This window comes from Suncus etruscus, assembly GCF_024139225.1.
Source record: "Suncus etruscus isolate mSunEtr1 chromosome X unlocalized genomic scaffold, mSunEtr1.pri.cur SUPER_X_unloc_1, whole genome shotgun sequence".
Classification (NCBI taxonomy): domain Eukaryota; kingdom Metazoa; phylum Chordata; class Mammalia; order Eulipotyphla; family Soricidae; genus Suncus; species Suncus etruscus.
The window spans coordinates 29,343-52,078 of NW_026060304.1; the positions used below are offsets into that span (position 1 = coordinate 29,343).

Here is a 22,736-nt window from a genome sequence, read left to right on the forward strand (position 1 = left end):
TGGAGAAAGGGTTGAAGCCAAAATAACTTTTCATGATTCAGCTTTAGGGTCACACACACCCTTTTCCTGAAGAGGTTGTGTTTGCACGAAGTAGATTTAGAGAGACCCAGAAGATTGGGCCATACTAGCAATGTGGTTTATTACTGAAGAGGAAAGGGAGGGCCCTCTGCTCTTTTTATGACCAATGGCCAAACTTGCAGGGTCACTTATGGTGGGATGTGACACAAGATGTGACACTGATATGGAAGTTTGTGATTCTACTCCCACTACTTTTCTGTTCTCTGAAGAGTGCCCTATTGCTCTTCCAGCCCCCAGACAACTCAGCTGAAGTCACAGAATTTGGAAAGTCTGTGGTATTCCATCTGAGTAGGCTCCCTGAGTCATTGCCTCCTCTCTTTCCAAACTGCAAGACAGACCTAATCCTCCTAGAAGCATCCGAGTGAAGAGAATAGAACTGTTTCTTACAGAGATCATTTTGATTGTTTTTTGTTTTTGATTTTTGAGCCACACCCTGTGGCACTCAAGGGTTACTCCTGGCTCTGTGCTCAGAAATCACTCCTGCCTGGGGAGCCCATATGGGATGCCGGGGATCGAACCCACGTCCATCCTGGGTCAGCTGCATCCAAGGCAAATACCCTACCACTGTGCTACCACTTTGACCCCCTCATTTTGGTTCGGAACTGATGGTTTAGTGGGTCTATCAATTGCTTTGCACATGGCTGACCAGGGTTTGATATCCAGCACCCCATTTGGTCCACCCATACTTAAATCTGAGAACAAAGTCAATAGCCCTGTGCACTGCCAGGAGTGACCCAAAAACAAAACACAATAAAAAACACACACAGAAAAAAACACACAAAAAAAAAGGCTTTACATTTCAGGAGATCTTGATGTTTCCTTCTATGACCATCTTAAATCTGAGATTTCTCTCCCTGGATCTAGGAATCAATTTACAATAACTTAACCTGAAGATCTCAAATACTTTCCAGGAACTGATTCTGTTTAGAATTGGGTGATCACATGAGTTTTCTGTCCATTCCATTCCCTGCTTTCAAGGGGGAAAGAAATATTAGAGATAAGAACTATATGAAGATGTTTAATAGTGCACAGGGCAAAATATGGAAGGAGTTAAGAGGTCAGAACACTTCTTTGTAACCTGCCTAGACATCTTATACAGATTGTGGTGGCTGCATGTGTGTGGATGCAGATTGTTATTTATTCTGTTCATTAGTCACCTTTGTTTCAAACATAGGGCCTTTGTGTGTCCTCTGGTGTTTGATGAGATGTGACCTCCGCCTAAAGCCTTGCCCACACTCCTTGCAAATATAGGGCTTCTCCCCTGTGTGTGTTCTCTGGTGTCTGAGGAGATTTGACCAATCACTGAAGCCTCGCCCACATTCCTTACAAACATGTGGATTCTCCCCAGTGTGTGTCTTCTGATGTCTGATAACATGTGACCTCTGACTAAAGCCTCGCCCACACTCCTTGCAAACATGGGGCTTCTCTCCTGTGTGTATCCTCTGGTGTATAATGAGATATGACCTCACACTAAAACCTCGTCCACAATCCCTGCAAACATGGGGCTTCTCCCCTGTGTGTGTTCTCCAGTGTGCGATGAGATGTGACCTCCGAGTGAAGTCTCGCCCACACTCCCTGCAAACATGGGGCTTCTCTCCTGTGTGTGTCCTCTGGTGTGTGATGACATGTGACTTATGACTGAAGTCTTGCCCACACTCCCTGCAAACATAGGGCCTCTCCCCTGTGTGTATCCTCTGGTGTGTGATAAGATGTGACATCTGACTGAAGCCTCGCCCACACTCCCTGCAAACATGGGGCTTTTCCCCTGTATGTGTCCTTTGGTGTCTAATGAGATTTGACCTCAGACTGAAGCCCCGCCCACAGTCCCTGCAAACATGGGGCTTTTCCCCTGTGTGTGTTCTCCAGTGTGCAATGAGATGTGACCTCCGAGTGAAGCCTTGCCCACACTCCCTGCAAACATGGAGCTTCTCCCCTGGGTATGTCCTCTGGTGTGTCATGAGATTTGATCCATCAGTGAAGCTTTGCCCAGGCCTAGCATACTTGTCTCTTAAAATTCTTGGCATTCCTATCTCTTCAACTACTCTACTTGTGTCCTTTAGATTTTCTTTCTGGCCGGTGCTAGTTTCATACTCCGTTGACATATGTTTATTAGAGATCCCTATCTGATCACAAAATAGTCTAGAAAAGGCTGTTGAAATTCCTTTATGCCTTATCTTCTTAGCCAAAGCTATGGAACTTTCTTTGTGCTTTTGATTTTCAAATATGTCATTCCATGGTTTGTCAAATTTGTCGTTATAAGGATCAGAATGTTGCTGCAGTAATTTTTGATCACGTGGACAGGAATTCTCTGATTGAGGGTGATTTCTTGGAGATGTTCCTGGGAGGATCTGAGAGGGATGACTGCGTTTCATGTGACGACTGAGGAAGTTCTGATTTGAGAAGGTTAGAGAGCAGAAGGGACATGGATGGATTTCTGGCTTTGATTCTGCTGAAAGAGGAAGGTTTTGGTCAGAGTAGATGTTGACTAGGTTGTCTGGACCATAGTTCTATTTCCTGCTAAAGTCTATTGTTCTAGCTTTTCTTATTTTGATGATAATACAAGATAAAACCTTCATGTACCTAAATATTCTGGTGGGTGTTTTAGTTTGGTTGGATTGTAGGGCCATACCTGGAGGTGCTCTGTCCTCTGGGATCACTCCTGGCAGGCTTGGAGAACTGTATGGAAAGCTGTATATACCCCTGACCCATAAACAGTTTGTTTTGTCGTTCCATTCACTTTCACTAAATTTACAAAATTTATAGTCTGTATCCAGAAACTTTTCTGTATTTTTTTTTGTGGGCCAAACCTCACAGTGCTCAGGGGTTACACCCATTTTGGCACTTAGCAAGTACTCCTGGCTGGCTAGGGGAAACCATAAAAGAAGCTAAGGATTAAAACTGGGTTGGTGCATGAAAGGCAAACATGCTACCTACTGTGGAACTGCTTTGACTCCTAACCTGAAACTTTTTGACTTAATATCTTCAGTGACCTTTCCATACACAGTACCCTGATGTCCTATTACTCTGTGATGTGGTTTATGAAGATATTTTACTCTCCTGAGATGTAGTGACATTTGATTTCATGAGATCAAATCATTCTGTTCTTTTTTGTTTTTGTTTTTGGTTTTGGTTTTTCGGGCCACACCCATTTGATGCTCAGGGGTTACTCCTGGCTAGCGCTCAGAAATTGCCCCTGGCTTGGGGGGACCATATGGGATGCCGGGGATCGAACCGCAGTCCTTCCTTGGCTAGAGCTTGAAACGCAGACACCTTACCTCTAGCGCCACCTCGCCGGCCCTATCAAATCATTCTTTTTTTTTTTTTTTTTTTGGTTTTTGGGCCACACCCGGCGGTGCTCAGGGGTTACTCCTGGCTATCAACTCAGAAATAGCTCCTGGCAGGCACAGGGGACCATATGGGACACCGGGATTCGAACCAACCACCTTTGGTCCTCGATCGGCTGCTTGCAAGGCAAACGCTGCTGTGCTATCTCTCCGGGCCCTCAAATCATTCTTAATCTGTTTAGGAGGCACCTAGATCATAGTGGTACTAACAGCGATAGGATAAGGTTATAGTTAGAGATATTATGAGTGAATTAATTTAAGTTTTAATCTTGCCATCTAAAAAGTCATATTTAGTGCTTAGTGATATAGTACTTGGTTTACAGTGCACAACTGGGCTGTGGCCAATCCCAGTTCAATCCCTGATACTCCATATTTTCCCCAAGTACTGTGAGAAGTGATGCCTACACACAAATCCAAGAGTACCATCCGAACATAAATGGGTGTAGCCAATCTCTCTCTCCAAAATATTCTAAAGTTATATTTAGGTCCAGGATCATAATTTAAGAGGCAAGACCCTAGTTTTGATGTCCCTGTGAGCACTGCTGAGTGTGACCTAATAACCCGTACCACAACAAAGGGGTGGAAGAGCTAACCCTGCATGCAGCTTAGATCCCCAATATGGCATGATTCCCCAGCATCGCTGGGAGTCAGTCACAATCACTACATCCCAAATAGCCTGAGAACCAGTGAGAATAACCAGTGCTGGCTTGGATGTGAGCAAAAGGAAATCTCATTCACTGCTGTTGAATATGCTGTCCAGTCCAAGCTTTCTGGAAAACAATATAAATATCCACTTTTCTGGATAAAAAAAAAATAAATCAGCAATACCACTCCTTGGGAAAGACCCTAGGCATAAAAACAAAGTACAGAAATGCCCTCCACATCCCTATGTTCATCGCACCACTATTTACAATAGGCAGAACTGGAAAATAATGCAGGTACCAGACAACATATGAGTGGCTAAAGAAACTGTACATCTACACAATGGAATACTACACAGCTATTAGGAAAATTAAGTAATAAAATTTGCTTATACATTGATGAACATGGAGATTGACTTTATTTTTTTGTTTTTGTTTTTGGGCCACACCCCGTGACGCTCAGGGATTACTCCAGGCTATGCACTCAGAAATTGCTCCTGGCTTGGGGGTCACATAGGACACCGGGAGATTGAACCACAGTCCATCCTAGGTTAACACGTGCAAGGCAGACACCCTACTGCTTGCGCCACCGCTCCGGCCCCTGGACATGGAGATTATTATGCTCATATTATTATGAGCCAGAGGGAAAGGGATAGACATAGAATAGTCTGACTCATTTATGGAATATAAGAAAAATTAAAAATGGCATGGTAATAATATCCAGAGACCATCAAGATAAGGGCTACACGTATCAAGCCATGATATAAACCTTGCCATAAAGAATGGTAGTGCAGGGGCTGGTGAGGTGGTGCTAGAGGTAAGGTGTCTACCTTGCAAGCACTAGCCAAGGAATGGACCGTGGTTCGATCCCCCGGCGTCCCATATGGTCCCCCCAAGCCAGGGGCGATTTCTGAGCACATAGCCAGGAGTAACCCCTGAGCATCAAACAGGTGTGGCCCAAAAAAAAAAAAAAAAAGGTAGTGCAGTTAGAGCACTAACTGCTCTGATAACTAGGATGACAATGATAGTGCAAGAGAGAGAAGCAGGGGGCCGGGAAGGTGGCGCTAGAGCTAAGGTGTCTGCCTTACAAGCGCTAGCCAAGGAACGGACCGCGGTTCGATCCCCCGGCGTCCCATATAGTCCCCCCAAGCCAGGGGCGATTTCTGAGCACATAGCCAGGAGTAACCCCTGAGCGTCAAACGGGTGTGGCCCAAAAACCAAAAAAAAAAAAAAAAAGAGAGAGAAGCAGAATCTCTGTCCCAGACAGGCAGTGGGGGAAGGAAAATGGGAGACATTGGTGGTGAGAAAGTTGCACTGGTGAGGGCCAGTGTACATTCTATGACTGAAACCCAACTCTGAACATTTCTGTAACCGTGATGCTTAAACAAAAAAATAATATATATATTAAAAAGAAAAAAACAAATAAAACCTGGCTTAATGTGGCAACATTGGTGGAGATTTAGATGCTAAATCAGTTGATAGAAAAGGCATAAAAAAGGGAGCATCATGGTGAGGAACTTGGCAAAACACACATTGTGCTGGGCTCACTCATCAATGGTTTAAAACTACAGACAAAAATTATTTCTGAGTGGACAAGAATGAAAACACAGCAGGGCTGACCAAGTTCAATTTCCAGCACCCCATAATGTCCACCAACCCAGCAGAAGTGATTCTAGAAGCATTGGGCTAGGAATAACCCCAAGTATCATAACTGAGTGAACCTGAAAATAAAGGAAGAAAGAAAATCACTTCCTTGGGAATATTGAAACACTAACTTCTTTTTTTTGGGGGGGGGCACACCCATTTGATGCTCAGGGGTTACTCCTGGCTAAGCGCTCAGAAATGGAATATTGAAAACCCCATAATGACCCAAGACCAAAGGCCAGAATAAAGGAAAAAGACAGATGGGCCTGAGAAAGGCACTACAGCATGGGGCTAGCAGCCAACACTGAAAGCACAGGCAGGGAATGACAGCTCAGATTCTCGGATCTGTTCTAAACACCCAAAGAGAGGGAACCAGAAAGAGCAAAAGCAAGAGATCAGATCAGATCAATCTGGAACTCAGCATTAAGGACAGTGAATGGGAGCAGAGAGGTCCTATACCAATGATCTGGGAGCCTGATGCTCCAAGTCCAAGGCCCCAATCTCACACAAGGCCACGACGCTCCAGATCTAACCCACGTTCTGAGCCCAGGGGATCTTTCCACTCTTACCTGCAAACACGCTTCTCGGCAGCCTCCCCAGGGCTCCTCCTTCCAACCAGGAGATCAGTGTAGGCTTCGTGCCATGATGCCCTGCACAGCACAATTATTGGGTTAGAGACAAGAAAAGGGACAAAAGCCCACACATGAGTCTGGGTCCCTAATGAAAGTGGCCAAAACACAGAACAGAAACTTGGCTCTCATATGCACATTGATTATCGCACAGATGAGATTAGGTTGAAATGAAAGAGTCTAATTGAAGGGGCAAATGATAAGTAAGGTATAGGGGAGCAATAGGACATCACTGGCCTTAAATGTGGATGAATTATATTTTATCTCAGTCCCCTCTTGGTGGGTTCTTCGAAGTCTCCCTCTGAGTGACTCAGTTCCCTGAGGCCCTCAGGCAGTGAGTACTGAGTGAAGAGCCAGGAGAAAACTCAAGGACCACCAAGGCTCAAAGGTGTCTTAAAAAGAGGCTACAGTGGGGCCGGATCAGTGACACAAACGGTAGGGTATTTGCCTTGCATGAGGCTGACCTAGGATGGACCACGGTTCAATCCCCCAGTATCCCATATGGTCCCTCAAGCCAGGAGCGATTTCTGAATGCATAGCCAGGAGTAACCCCTGAGCATCACTCGGTGTGGCTGAAAACAAAACAAACAAACAAAAAAGAGGCTAGGGCACATGCCATGATCAGGGTTGAAAATGACTCGATACACAAAACTATATAGCATCCACCAAGCCTTGCCAGAAGTGATTCTGGGTGCAGATCTGGGCATAAGCCCTTGTAATGCCTGTATAGACCAAATACAAAAACAAGTGGCCGGAGCAATAGCAGTGGTAAGGTATTTGCCTTGCACACGGCCAACACAGGACGGACCCCAGCTCGAATCCTGGCATCCCATATGGTCACCCAGAGCCTGTCAGGAGCGACTTCTGAGAGCAGAGTCAGGAGTAACTTCTGAGCATTGCCGGGTGTGACCCAATAAAAGTTATTATATATTTATATATTATATATATAGATATATATATAGATATATATATAGATATAGATATAGATATATACCAGATAAAAAAAGTTCCTGGTGAAAACAGGATGCAAAGGATTGGAGAATATAGTCTGTATGCAGAAATATCAGATTTCATCCCTGTCCAAGATAATGTCCCAAAAAGCACTGGAGAGACCCCAGGATCTGAAAATTTTGAAATCATAAAAAGAACTTAAGTGACTTATAAATTTTGCACTGAGTCTCATTAAGATTGAAACAACAGTAGAATAGGAAGAAATGACCACAAATGAGGCCAACCCAGAATCATCACCAGCACCCCAGGTAATCCCCAAAACTCATCAGGAGTGATTACTGAACTCTGAATAAGAGTAAGTCCTGAGCTCACCCAGGTGTAGATACAATCCCCAAGTTCATGAAATCACATCACTTTTGGCCAAACCATCGCTTGATCAAGGCAGACTCCTTGCTGTGAGCTCAGGCAGGACACCTGGCAGACTGAGGTGACAGATATAGAGCCAGGGATCAAACCCAGTTGGCCCAGATATGACAACCCCCCACACACACACAATGTATGATTCCTCTGAAAAGACATTTAAAGGGGTTGAAGTGATGGCACTAGAGGTAAGGTGTCTGCCTTGCAAGCACTAGCCTAGGATGGACCGCAGTTTGATACCCCCCACCCCCCACCCCCGCGTCCCATATAGTCCCCCCAAGCCAGGAGTGATTTCTGAGCACATAGTCAGGAGTAACTCCTGAGTGTGTGAGTGTGGCCTATTGATGTGGCTCCAAAACAAAACAAAAGAAAGAAAAGACATTTAAAGGGCCGGAGAGATAGCATGGAGGTAAGGCATTTGCCTTGCATGCAGAAGGACTGTGGATCAAATCCCGACATCCCATATGTTCCCCCAAGCTTGCCAGGAGCAATATCTGAGCGTAGAGCCAGGAGTAACCCCTGAGCACTGCTGGGTGTAATCCAAAAACCAAAAAACCAAAAAAAAAAAAAAAAAAAAAGAGATATTTAAAAATATATGGTTAGACTCATCAAAATATTAAAGTCAGGGGCCGGTGAGGTGGCGCTAGAGATAAGGTGTCTGCCTTGCAAGCGCTAGCCAAGGAAGGACCATGGTTCGATCCCCCGGCGTCCCATATGGTCCCCCCAAGCCAGGGGCAATTTCTGAGTTAGCCAGGACTAACCCCCGAGCATCAAATGAGTATGGCCCAAAACACCAAAAAAAGAAAAATTAAAGTCAGAGGCTGGGGAGTCTGAACCATAGGGAGGGGTTTGATTTAGGCTCAGCACAATCACATCCCTGTTGAACCCAGATCCCTGCCCGATTCAGGCACCTCCCCACCCTGAGATGTAGCCCACAACAGCAGCCTCAGGGCAGCTCTCACCTACTGCCTGCAGGTGCTCATAGGTCTCCAGCATCACTTCTCTATAGAGCTTCCGCTGAGAGGCATCCAGGCATGGCCACTCCTCTGTGGAGAAACTCACGGCCACATCAAAGAAGGTCACCAAGCCCTAAGCACACAAAAGAGGGAGTCAGGGCCAAGCTCACCCAGGGCCCTGGGGAGAGGACAGGACCCTCTAAGCTCCTAGAGAGATTCAGGGCCTCTCCTCTCTGCCTTCACAAGCACCCTGCCTCCACATCCCTCTCTCCATGAGCATCCAAATGGGAAGTTCCTCAGACATCATGCTAGCAAACCAGATCAGTCAACATGATGTGGAACACTATTCTAAAAGGTTCTTGGAGGTGCTGCTTTGCACACAGTCCACCCAGGACTTTGCACACAGTCCACACAATCCATGCACTAGATTGACTAAACACTGGTCGTTGAAATGCCTGACTATAGACACAGAAGGAGCTGAAACAGCAACTCAGGATGTGACCCAAAATACTAAACACACAAGAGCCACTCCTGCCCTCAGAACCCATCTGTGCCCAGGATACAACCAGTGAGAAGGTAAATTCAGGGTCCAGTGAGTGAACCACACTTGTGCTTGGGCTTAGCAGCACTTAGGGTTCACTGCCAAACAAATCCCTCCTGGTGCATATCAAAATGACCTGACTTCAAATAACTATGCCTTCCTGAAAGATCCTTGGCTCCTGTTTCCCAATTAGATCCAACAAGCCACGGTCTGCAAACAAAGTCTTTGGAGTGCGACTGCTTTTCTGAGGAGAACTGTGGCTGCAGGAAGGAGCCTGACTCTGCAGAGTGAAAAACAAAAGAGCTAAGCTGTGTTTCCTGGGACCTGAGCAACCGTGCCAGGGTGGGTGCAGACAGGGCCAACCCAGGGTCAATCCAGGCACAGACTAGTATCCCCTGATGCTGTTGGGACCAATCCCTCCGTGAAGAGTCAAGGAAAAGCCCTGAGCACTGACAAGTGGCTCAAAATTTAATACAAAACTAAACAAACAGACATAGAACAGCACCAATCAACCAAAACTAAACTCAAACAAAATCCAGAGGGAAATGCATGTATAGGAAGGCAGAAAATTCTTCACCAGGATCCCAGAGTTAGGGGCCCCAGGGAGTGTTTGCCAGATATGCATGCAGGGTCCTGAGTACAGAAAAGAGACTTAGGCATGGCTACAAAAGATCATTGTGCTGGAACAAGAAGACAAATTGCTGTGTGCCTGAAGAAGCTGTCCCAGCTGAATCCCCGACATCCCATATACTTCCCTACGCCCAGAAGGTATGATTCCAGAGTGCAGGGCCAGAATTCCCTTTTGGCTATGGTGCCATAAACTAGAAATAAATGAAAGAGAAGCAGGAATCATGCTTCATGGCAGAAATCCTGGGATCAAGTTCTTCTTCCTCACCAATATCTGAGGCCATGTTACCAGGAGTGCAACCCTGGAACTTGGCATCTAATAAGGTTTTAGACCTGCCAGGGGTGACCCAAGAACACCGAGACCAGAGGAAGGCCTGACCACCACCGGATGAGGCCCTAAACCAAACACAAGGCAACAAATAAGGACAAAAGCAGCCTCAGGGCCGGAGAGATAGCATGGAGGTAAAGCGTTTGCCTTGCATGCAGAAGGACGGCAGTTTGAATCAGGTCATCCCACAGGGTCCCCCGAGCCTGCCAGGAGGGAATTCTGAGCGTAGAGCCAGGAGGAACCCCTGAACGCTGCTGGATGTGACCAAAAAAACATTAAAAAAAAAAAAAGAACTAGCAGCCTCAGACTACAGAGACCAGCACCCCTGTCAGGAGCACCAACAGCCATACACAGTCCACAGATTCCTTCCTAAAACATCTCTGGGCCCCACAGGTCCCGCTGGGCTTCACACTCTTGTCCTCCTCCCCTGTCCTTCCCAGAGCCCACACTGCCCTCTTACCTGGGGATAGGACGTCAGATGATGAGGCCCCATCATCTCCAGCCTGGATTATTCTCAGAGAGCAGCAGCAAGGTTCAGTGCAGAGAGCCTGGAGAAAAGTTAAGAGAAAAGTTGAGCAACAAGTATGAGCTCAAACCCGGCCCAGCTGCTTCCTGCTGGGGCTTGCTTGATTCTAAGGAGATCTGCACATCTGAACCAGGCATCTAGCACCTGCTGCCTTTTAAAGAAACACAGGGAAAGCGCCCAAAAAGCATGTTGCCCAGCAAATTTATCCTAATATCCAAAGCTAAGGTCCATGATGTGACTGTGTCTGCACTTGGAGTTTGTAGACTAAAATCTTCTTTTACAATCGGCTGACCCTTGGTGGAGGGGACAGTAGTACAGAAGGGAGGGCTCTGATACAAGTTGGACACTTGAAAATGTGTACAGTATGTGTCCCTGATCTTGCTACTTTTGTCCAACATTCCCTTGCAAAAATAACTATTTTGAATAAAATTCCCGATCCTAAAAAATATATATATATATTTATATATATAATAACAAAACTCCCAAAGAACTCACTGTACCCAAAAGCCTTCGGTCACAGAGCCATGGAGAATGGGGCATGCTCTGCTTATAGAAGAAATATTATAGGAAAAATAAATAATATAGAAAAAAACTTATAGGGGCCGGAGAGATAGCACAGCGGTAAGGCGTTTGCCTTTCATGCAGAAGGACGGTGGTTCAAATCCCGGCATCCCATAAGGTCCCCCGAGCCTGCCAGGAGTGATTTCTGAGCATGGGGCCAGGAGTAACCCCTGAGCACTGCCGGGTGTGACCCCCCCTAAAAAAAAAAAAAAAGAATAAAACTTATAGAAGAAATATTCCTTCTCTGGGGAACCGTATCCCAAAGCCAGGACTAGTGGGCGGTGAGGACACTCGCCTCCTAGAGGGTCCATGAGTCAATCCCGGTGCCCTACGCAGTCCCGGGTCCAGGGAGGGAGCTGTGGGCCCAGAGCCAGGCGTCGGCCCGAACCCCGCCAGGGTGGCCCCTGGACCTTAAACTGCAGAAACCCCAAGATGCCCGGGGCCCTGCGAGGAGCCGGGGGAGAGGCCCGCCTGCGGGATCCGGGCGCCCGGCCCAGCCCGTCGCTCACCCGGCCGAGACCCGAGCTCCGGGCTCGCAGCGCCCCGGTCGCTGGCGGAGCGTAGATCGCTCCGAGGCCCCAGACCGGGACCGGCAGCCTCAGGCGTGGCCGACCCGAACTTGGCCGCAGAGAAAGGAGCGGGCGGCGTGACGTCAAACGACGCGGGCGGACCTTAAAGCGCCAGGCTCGACCGGTTGCCAGGCTCCGGCTGTGAATGGAGATTTTCCTTCGGGACTTGACTCGGGGATGGGAGTCTGTTCCCATCTCCGAGGCTCAGTGTGGAGCCGATGGCCACGCGCCTGAAGGCCAGGGAGGATACCCCAAAGAACGGGGAAAACAAAAAGCCCTTTCTGCCACGCAATTTCCCCACCAGGGCTAGAGCGATAGGACAAAGAGAGCCGATGCGTTGCAGGTATTCAATCCCAGGCATCCCGTAAGGTTTCTGAGGCAGCCAGCAGTCATTTCTGCATGCTGAACAGGAGGAACTCCTGATGTGTGACCCTAAACAAAACTCCATGTGTGGCCCCTAAATAAAAATACTATTATTATGTCTTTATTTATAATTAGAGCATATTCCTCTAAAACATCAATGAGGTTTTCTAATTTTATTTTTTTAATATTTTTATATACTATCAGGTTCCACCAGGCAGTGCTCTAGTTACTCTGGCTTTGTGCTCACGCTTCACACTTGGTAAGCACTATTTACAACAGCCATAATCGGGAAACAAGCCAACTGCCCAAGATCAGATGAACGGATAAAGAATCTTTTTGGTACATGTGTACTGAAATGCCATGTAGATGTTAGGCCTGATTTTTGTTTTGTTTTGGTTTTTTTTTTGTTTTGTTTTTGGGCCACACCCAGCGGTGCTCAGGGTTTACTCCTGGCTGTCTGCTCAGAAATAGCTCCTGGCAGGCACGGGGGACCATATGGGACACCGGGATTCGAACCAACCACCTTTCGTCCTGGATCGGCTGCTTGCAAGGCAAACGCCGCTGTGCTATCTCTCCGGGCCCATGATTTACCACAATTGAAACAGTTGTACTGTTATTTCTTCTGCTCTCCATAGGCCTCAACAGCACTAATGGTGCTTAATATTTAATAGAACCAACATGCTATTGTATCTTTAAATAACCCATAACAGGGTTATTTAAACATTCTCAAAGACTAATAAATGTTATTATTTATTTATTATTATTATTATTATTTATTAGGCATTATGAGTCTCTTTACACTTAGCCTGTCTCTGAATTGCATCTACCAGTTTACCAATAAATTTTGCATGTCTCAGAAACTCCCTAAATTCATGTAAAAAATTCCTTTAAATTCAGGGGCTGCATCAATTTTTTCCCAAGCACACAATGCTGTGTCATGGACATGAGCTAAAACAAAACGAGGCAAGGCAGCTTCCTTTTTTGTGTTCTACTATTCTCCCTTGCCTACAAGCATGTCATAAATCAATTGAATCCCTGAAAACTTTCTCCAGATCAACCCAAGGCATGGAGTTTTGCTTTGGCCTCTTACTGAACCACATTTTCCATTGGATATATTGAGAAGGGCTTAGGCAGTTTCTAACAACAGCATGAAAATACTTGGGAGCTAAAGTGCACTTTTTTTTGTTGTTTGTTTGTTTTTTTGGTTTTTGGGCCACACCTGGCTCAGGAGTTACTCCTGGCTATCTGCTTAGAAATAGCTCCTGGCAGGCACAGGGGAACATATGGGACGCTGGGATTCGAACCAATCACCTTAGGTCCTGGGTCGGCTGCTTGCAAGGCAGACGCCGCTGTGTTATCGATCCGGCCCCTAAAGTGCACTTTTTCTTGAGCCTATAGGCATTCACTGCAGTAAGGTGATATAGGTCTGTATGAAGCACAGGCCTTTTTAAAGTGGCTGAGTGAGTCATGTAAAGCCTTTATAGAGGATGATTATCTTCCAGATGGAGAGGGAAGAAAAGGCAAAGCTCCTGAGGCCTTGGTGGAATAGGGTCATTTAACCACACAATGGTTTAATAGTAGTTAAGGTTAAGTAGTTACTTGGAACTACTTCTAGAGTCATCTCTATGGGGGGAACGATGAAAGGGTGAGGGAAGTATTTTTAGTGAGCCATTTTCAGACTCTTGAGTCTCTCTAGAAGTGGTAGCTGCCTAATCATATACATCTGCCTCATCTTATTTTTTTTAATTTTTCAGACTTTATCAGCTTCATTTTTTCTTTTTTTCCACTAAGTAACTTTATTTAAGCACCATGACTACAAACATGTTTGTATTTGGGTTTTAGTTATAAAAAGCAAACAATAAAACACCCTCCCTTCACCAGTGCAACATCCCCACCACCAATGCCCTCCATCTCCCTCCTCCCCCACCTATTTCTCTCACTCACTACCATTGTCATGGTAGTTGCCTATGTAGTTATTTATCTACTGAACTTACCATTCTTTGTGGTAAGTTTTATGTCATAGGCTGGACTTCCAGTATTGTCTGTGTGTATTATTATAATAGTATCTTTTATTTTTCTTAAAACCCATAGATGAGTGAGATTATTCTGTGTCTACCTCTCTCCCTCTGACTTATTTCACTCAGCATAATAGTTACCATGTCCATTCTTGTATAGGAAATTTTCATCACTTCATTTTTTTCTGATGGCTGCATAGTATTTCATTGTGTATATGTACCACAGTTTCTTTCTTTTTTTTTTTTTTTTTTGGTTTTTGGGCCACACCCAGCTGGTGCTCAGGGGTTACTCCTGGCTGGCTGCTCAGAAATAGCTCCTGGCAGGCACAGGGGACCATATGGGACACCGGGATTCGAACCAACCACTTTAGGTCCTGGATCGGCTGCTTGCAAGGCAAACACCGCTGTATTATCTCTCTAGGCCCGGTTTCTTTAAATTTTTTTTTTTTTTTTGTCACACACGGCAGCTCTCAGAGGCTACTCCTGGCTCTATGCTCAGAAATCGCTCCTGGCAGGCTCGGGGGACCATATGGGATGTCTCGAACCACCATCCTTCTGCATGCAAGGCAAATGTCCTACCACTGTGCTATCTCTCAGGCCCCACCACAGTTTCTTTAGACACTCATCTGTTGTCGGGCATCTGGGTTGTTTCTATATTCGAGTTATTGTAAATAGTGCTGAAATGAATATAGGTGTGCAGAAGGCATTTTTGTGTTGTTTTTGTGTTCCAAAGGTATATCTCTAGAAGTGGTATAGCTGGATCATATGGGAGCTTTATTTCCAGGTTTTTTTTTTCACATATGTAAATATTTATTTAACTTGAAAGCCCTTCCCAGTTTGTATGGATTGAAACCATAGCTAAATTTCATGTCACGTGTTTCTTATTGTGAAGAGGTTTCCAGTTTTTTGAGGACTCCCCATATTGTTTTTCATAAAGGCTGGATTAGACAGCATTCCCACAAACAGTGAATGAGAGTTCCATTCTCCCTACATCCTCACCAGCACTGATTGTTCTTATTCTTTGTGATGTGTGCCAATCTCTGTGATATGAGATGGTACCTCATTGTTGTTTTGATTTGCATCTACCTGATAATTAGTGATGTGGAGCATTTTTTCATGTATCTTTTGGTCATTTGTATTTCTTCTTTGAGGAATTGTCTGTTAATTTCTTCTTCCATTTTTTTTGATGGAGTTGGTTTTTTTTTTTTTTTCTTTTTTTCTTTTTTTTCTGGTTAAGTTCTGTCAGTACCTTGTATATTTTAAATATTAGTCCCTTATGTGATAGTTATTGAGTGAATAGTTTTTCCTACTCTGTGGGTGGCCTTTGAATCCTAGTCACTATTTCCTTTGAGCTGCAAAAGCTTCTCAGCTTAATGTAGTCCATTTGTTTATCTCTGCTTCCACATGTTTGGACAGTGCTGTTTCCTCCTTGAACATGCCTTTAATCTCAATGTATGAAGTATTTTACCTACCTGTTTTTCTATATACCTTATGTTGCAGGTCTGATATCAAGGTCTTTAATTAATTTGGATTTTGTTTTGTTTTGTTTTTGCTTTTTGGTCACACCCGGCAGCGCTCAGGAGTTACTCCTAGCTCTGCGCTCAGAAGTTGCTCCTGGCAGGCACAGGGGACCATATGAATGCTGGGATTTGAACCACCATCTGTCCTGGATTGGCTGCATGCAAGGCAAACATGCTACCGCTGTGCTATCTCTCCAGCCCTAATCCATTTGGATTTGATTTTTTTTGATAAAGGGGCAAAAATGCAAATGGAACAAGAAAAACATCTTCAACAAGTGGTGCTGGGACTTGTCAGCAAAAAAGTGAATTAGGACCTACATCTAACACCATGCACAAGTTCAAATCCTTTTATGGATTAAACACCTTGATATCAGAGGCCAGAGAGACAGCATGGCGATAGGGCGTTTGCCTTGCATGCAGAAGGACGGTTTGAATGGAGGTAAGGCATTTATTTGCCTTTCAAGCAGAAGGTCATTGGTTCGAATCCCGGCATCCCATATCGTCCCCGGAGCCTGCCAGGAGTGATTTCTGAGCGTGGAGCCAGGAGTAACTCCTGAGCGCTGCTGGGTGTGACCCAAAAACAAAACAAAACAAATAAACAAACAAAAAAGACCTTGATATCAGACCTGCCTCATCTGATGTACTAAAATATAAGGTATACTTGGGAGATGGTATGCCTCCGGTTGGATGCCAGTGATGAACTTTTTTTTTGTTTTGTTTTGTTTATGTGGTTTTGGTTTTTGGGTCACACCCAGCAGCGCTCAGGGGTTACTCCTGGCTCCACGCTCAGAAATCGCTCCTGGCAGGCTCGGGGAACCATATGGGATGCCAGGATTCGAACCAATGACCTTCTGCTTGAAAGGCAAATAAATGCCTTACCTCCATGCTATCTCTCCGGCCCCACCAGTGGTGAACTTATTAGCTCCAGGATGGCCTTTAGACTGAGAATACATCACTCGTAGAATAGCATCCTTTCACCCTTGGGAATGTGCACAGGAGAATCTCACAAGGGCATTGCAAGTTCAGTCCAGTGTGAAAAATGCCGGTAAATGCACCAGAGTAGTGACAATCAGCTCAGGAGGAGGGTCATATTTGCTAATGCTTCAATATGGATGTCACGTTCAGTCTAGCAGGAGAGAGTCACCCTGGCAATGATCCAGGCGGGGTCCCTATTGTCTTCCCTGTTCCATTGGCAATGGGCTTGCTACATTCCCTGGTTTTATCTCCCAGTAAATCTTCAGTGACTCTGGGTGTGGCCCCAAAACTAAAATAAAATACAGAACAAAAACCAAGATAGGCATAAAGGAGAAAAAGCATATATAGTCGCTGCTGAATTTCGGGAGAATCTGTTTAGCAGACTGCCCGATCCTGCTGCCTTTTGCCGCCTTTCCTACTGTTCTGGGCCTAGTGTATAAAATTAACGAAGTGCTTTGTCTGAAGGAGCGTTCTGAAGTCAGCTCACAGCTCTCATGGACAGACAGCTTTTATACCTAAGGGGAGGTGTGAGTATAGCAGTGCTGGAAACCTGAACAGAACGCTCCCTGCAGGGCAGACTTGGGCAGTAGGGGCGCTAGTTCTAGCTTAAGAGAAGTAGGTTCAGGGTCCTGGAAAGAGTGTTTCTTAAATCCTGGGGTTTCCTGTTTTCAAAAATAAAAATAAATACATCTGAATAAAGCAGCCATGAAAGAATAATTCCTGGTCTTTGGAATTGTTGCCCAACATTTTGTCCTGTTGGAGAGTTGTTTCAAGGATTTCTGGATATATCAAAAGGAAGAAGTAGGATGCAAGTTTCACTAATTAAAAGGAATAAATAAAATATTTAAACAAACTAATCTCAAAATATCTACAAAAAACATTTGATATTAAAGCCTAGAGAAAGTGCAGGGAGCTGGGACTGCCAGAAGGTTGCCTGAGAGTAGCATGTCCTATTGGGCTAGTTTCTGAGTGGGAGTTTCTCGCTTTACACAGAGACCAGGATAGGCTATAGGCTCAGTTTCTTAGGCTTTAAGTCCTCCCCTTGAGCATGAATCCAGATTAGTCCTGTTGCTTCTGCTATCACTGGTCAATGAGTTTCAATGATGAAATTTCCCATTCATGAATATGCAGTTCTATCTTGCTCACGTTTTTTCTACAAAAACACAAAAATAAACCTACCATAAACTGAAGAGGGCAGCATCATAGCATAGACAGAATGGCCACCAGGATATGATGGGTGTATTTTAGGTGATAAATGTTTCCAGTCTAGCACTTGAAATTATGGAGAGGTATCTACTTATCTTTAAATCTGAAAAAAAAAATTAAATGTATTTTCCATCATGAATTTTTAATATATTATTTAGGAAAAGGTTGAATCTGGAGATATAATAGTCCAACCTACATCCCTTTCTCAATAGTGGAGTCAATTTAATGTGAAATATTTTTTCATGTCTAAAAGTATAATGAACAGAATTTTTATTATAAGGAAATATAAACATGCACTTTAAACTAGTCAATTTGCACTATTATCAGAAATATAGGAAATTCTTCTCTCCCTTAACTATTCAAGTCATGGGAGAAAATACTTCAAACTTTAGGGGACCCCTTTCCACTAGCTAACATCAGAGTAACTATAGAGTAGCACAGGGGTGGAACTATATATATATTTGGGGGGGTTTTGGGTCACACCCAGCAGTATTCAGGGGTTCCTCCTGGCTCTACGCTCAGAAATCACTCCTGGCAGGCTCAGGGGACCATATGGGATGCCGGGATTCGAACCACCATCCTCTGCATGAAAGGCAAACACCTTACCTCCATGCTATCTCTCCGGCCCCTAGAAATATGATTATACCCATGGTAGATACATATCTAATGCTCAGCAATCACTTCTAGCAGGCTCAGGGGACTATATGGAATGCTGGGATTCGAACCACCACCCTTCTATATGCAAGGCAAATGCCCTACCTCTATACTATCTCTCTGGCCCCATGGGTGGAACTATATTCTTTTTTTTTTTTTTTTTTTGGTTTTTGGGCCACACCCGGCAATGCTCAGGGGTTACTCCTGGCTGTCTGCTCAGAAATAGCTCCTGGCAGGCACGGGGGACCATATGGGACACTGGGATTTGAACCAACCACCTTAGGTCCTGGATCAGCTGCTTGCAAGGCAAACACCGCTACGCTATCTCTCTGGGCACCATGGAACTATATTCTAACAGCATCATCTATTGCAAGTGTCTGCTTCCATCCATCAATAAACCATGGAGCCTTGTAATCCACATCTTGCGTCTCTGGAAAATCAGTTTTGTTTTTGGTATACATTTTCAAATTAACCTTTTTTTTTTTTTTTTGGTTTTTTTTTTTTTGGGTCTCACCCGGCAGTGCTCAGGAGTTACTCCTGGCTCCATGCTCAGAAGTCGCTCCTGGCGAGCATGGGGGACCATATGGGATGCCGGGATTCGAACCGATGACCTTTTGCATGAGAGGCAAACGCCTTACCTCCATGCTATCTCTCCGGCCCCTAAATTAACCATTTTTTTAATGCAACTCCTTTAACATTAAAAGCTGTAGTATTGATGGGGCCGGCATAGTGGCACTAGAGGTAAGGTGTCTGCCTTGCCAGCGCTAGCCTAGGATGGACCTCGGTTCGATCCCCCAGTGTCCCATATAGTCCCCCAAGCCAGGAGTGACTTCTGAGCACATAGCTAGAAGTAACCCCTGAGCATTACCAGGTGTGGCCCAAAAACCAAAAAAAAAAAAAAAAAAAAAAAAAAAAGCTGTAGTACTGTTGACACAATTGATCATAATACAATAATTCATTAAGAATGAGTCAAAGGAGCACAGCAAAGACTGTGTTAGTGTGGAAATTGTTTGCATAGGCCCAGCAAAATATAGGGGACATGGAAAGAAAAAGCCTTGGCCTAAATACAAGGAGACCTTACCGCTGAAGTTTTCTGACATAAGACCAACTCTAGGCTTCAGGCATATTAGGTTGTCCAGCCCAAATCATTGTCTGTAGTGCCAATGTACTTTTATTTTTCACACAGTCGTTGTTGGTGTCAGGAATTAACCATTTTTAATTCAATCAACATGAAATAGAGATATAAACTTATTCGTGATTGAAATTCAATCATACAATTCCCAAACCCATCCTTTCACCAATGCACATTTATCCCAACCATCATTTCACCACACTAACAACTCAATATTAAAATGAAAAATTCTAATATTCTTTTTTTTTTTTTTTTTTTTTGGTTTTTGGGCCACACCCAGCTGGTGCTCAGGGGTTACTCCTGGCTGGCTGCTCAGAAATAGCTCCTAGCTCCTGGCAGGCACAGGGGACCATATGGGACACCGGGATTTGAACCAACCACCTTTGGTCCTGGATCGGCTGCTTGCAAGGCAAACGCCGCTGTGCTATCTCTCCGGGCCCAGAAAAATTCTAATATTCTAACATCCCAATATTCTGTCATCTTATTATTTCAAGATTCCAACATGTAGTATATCAACATTCAGATAATATGATATTCTAAAATTCCAATATTATAACATCCCAATATTCCTCTATTCCAACCTCCATATATTCCATTAATGTAACATCCCAAATATCATAAGTATAAAAAAATATTCTGCTATGAAATCATACATATAATCCATTATTCTAACATGCCAATTTTCAGCAACTTAATAAATATTCCAAAATTAAAAAATCTCAGAATTCCAACATTACAGAATTCTAATTTTTTTTTTTTTTTTTTTTTTTGGTTTTTGGGCCACACCCGGTAACGCTCAGGGGTTACTCCTGGCTATGCGCTCAGAAGTCGCTCCTGGCTTGGGGGACCATATGGGACGCCGGAGGATCGAACCGCGGTCCGTCTCCTAGGCTAGCGCAGGTAAGGCAGGCACCTTACCTCCAGCGCCACCGCCCGGCCCCAGAATTCTAATATTTTAACATCTCAATATTCTAACATATCTATATCCAATAATTCTACTATTTTATAATATTATTCCAAAATACCAGGACTGCATGTGAGGGGTGTGTTTATGTGATGACTCTATGTGAGGCTAGGGTGCAGTAGAAATGTTTAAAGGGGCGGGCCCGGAGAGATAGCACAGCGGCGTTTGCCTTGCAAGCAGCCGATCCAGGACCAAAGGTGGTTGGTTCAAATCCCGGTGTCCCATATGGTCTCCCGTGCCTGCCAGGAGCTATTTCTGAGCAGACAGCCAGGAGTAACCCCTGAGCACCGCCGGGAGTGGCCCAAAAACAAAACAAAACAAACAAACAAACAAAAAAAAGAAATGTTTAAAGGGTGTGTATAAGGAGTTGTGTTAAGGGTATGCATGAGTGGTTGTGTGTGTGAGGACTGTGTGAGGGTAGTGTGCAATAGCCATGCATGAGGAGCATGTCTGAGGATCCACTTTTTTGTTTGTTTGTTTGTTTGTTTGTTTTTGGGCCACACCCGGCGATGCTCAGGGGTTACTCCTGGCTGTCTGCTCAGAAATAGCTCCTGGCAGGCACGGGGGACCATATGGGACACTGGGATTTGAACCAACCACCTTTGGTCCAGGATCGGCTGCTTGCAAGGTAAACGCTGCTGTGCTATCTCTCTGGGCCCTGAGGATCCACTCTTAAAATATTCTTAAAAGAGGGGCCGGAGAGATAGCATTTGCCTTGCACGCAGGGCGATGGTTCAAATCCCGGCATCCCATATGATCCCCTGAGTCTGCTGGGCACTACTGGGAGTGACCTTCCACAACCCACAGTTATTTGAACAGTGCATTCTGGACTTGGAATCATAGCATAGTGCATGTAGTACTTGCCTGGAATGCAGCCAAACTGGGCTTGATATCTGGCACCCCATGTGGTTGGTTCCCTGAGCACAGCCAGTAGTAATTCCTGAGTTTTAGCTGATTTTTGCCAAGATTGAATTAAATTAATGAAATGCTTTCCAGGTCAAAGAAATTGCATTAATGCATTGCCTCACATGGTTCCAGTCCAAGTTAGAATCTCTGTTATCCTATCTGGTCCCCTTAACACTGACTAATTGATCCCTGATTGCGGAGCCAGGAGTAAGTCCTGAGCACAACTGAGCATAGCCCAAAAAGAAAAATAAATTGCTTAACCTATTAAATCATGAACCTGAGTTTTATTTTTGAGCCTAGAGAGGTATTCAAGAAACCTGGGGCCCTTTTTGCTGGGTCATGTGGTGCCCAGTATTGAACCAGAGTCAGCAATATACAAAACAAGTGCTGTATATACTATCTTTCCAGCCTGAGTTTGATTTTTCTAAAAAATAAACCAGGTAATTCTTTTTTGGATGCAAAAAAGATGTCTTCTAGAATCTCAAAGATGCCAGGCAGGTCTTCATCAGTGAGTTAAATCTTCTACACCAAGACAAACTTACTGTTTTTGGACCATATTTGGTAGCACTCAAATTCCATCTCAGTACTTGGGGATCATGTAGTGCTGGGAATTGAACCCCACCATTAAAACTCATGTCAAGGAAGCACTCAGATCATGAAACTATCTCCCTGGTCACCAAAGTGTAGGGTTTTTAAGTTTATGCTTTTATTTCTTTTGTTCATATGTCATTTTGATGGTGGTTGCACGCATGGCTAAAGTGCTCATGTATTTTGATCTGTGGTGCTCACTGTGGTGCAGAGGTCACATATCAAGGTTGAGAGCTAATATACTCAACTGCAAGGTATATATTTGCTTAGCTTCATTCATTACATGGTGCTTGTGGGGGCTATATTCTTTTTTTTTTTTTGGCCACACCCGTTTGATGCTCAGGGGTTACTCCTGCCTAAACGTTCAGAAATTGCCCCTGGCTTGGGGGCATCATATGGGAGGGGGGGAATTGAAGTATAGTCCTTCCTTGGCTAGCACTTGCAAGGCAGACACCTTACCTCTAGCGCCACCTCGCTGGCTCAGGGGCTAGTATTCTTAACTGCGGTCAAGCACACAAATTGTGGCTTTCTGCTAATCGGTCAGTGCTGTACTCACACATGCTTGCCAGGGGCCTTTGCATATTGTGATAATTGTTTC

General features: G+C 44.7%; 2 protein-coding genes across 3 annotated transcripts in view; both read right to left on the reverse strand.

Annotated features, from left to right (window-relative positions):
• The window catches only part of LOC126000517 (28S ribosomal protein S21, mitochondrial-like), a 390,936-nt gene that overhangs the window by 4,931 nt on the left and 363,269 nt on the right, over window positions 1–22,736 (reverse strand). The gene's annotated exons all lie outside the window — the stretch shown is intronic.
• Window positions 1,010–10,667, reverse strand: LOC126000510 (histone-lysine N-methyltransferase PRDM9-like). 2 transcript variants are annotated; one of them, XM_049767762.1, is made up of 4 exons: window positions 10,620–10,667; window positions 8,670–8,796; window positions 6,277–6,357; window positions 1,010–2,524 (listed from the first exon to the last, which is right to left on the reverse strand). In XM_049767762.1, the coding sequence occupies exons 1-4, from the start codon at window positions 10,653–10,655 to the stop codon at window positions 1,212–1,214; spliced, it is 1,557 nt and encodes a 518-aa protein (XP_049623719.1). In that variant the 5' UTR covers window positions 10,656–10,667; the 3' UTR covers window positions 1,010–1,211. The 2 variants fall into 2 exon arrangements, with proteins under 2 accessions (XP_049623719.1, XP_049623717.1); XM_049767760.1 differs by having other exon boundaries at window positions 1,010–2,527.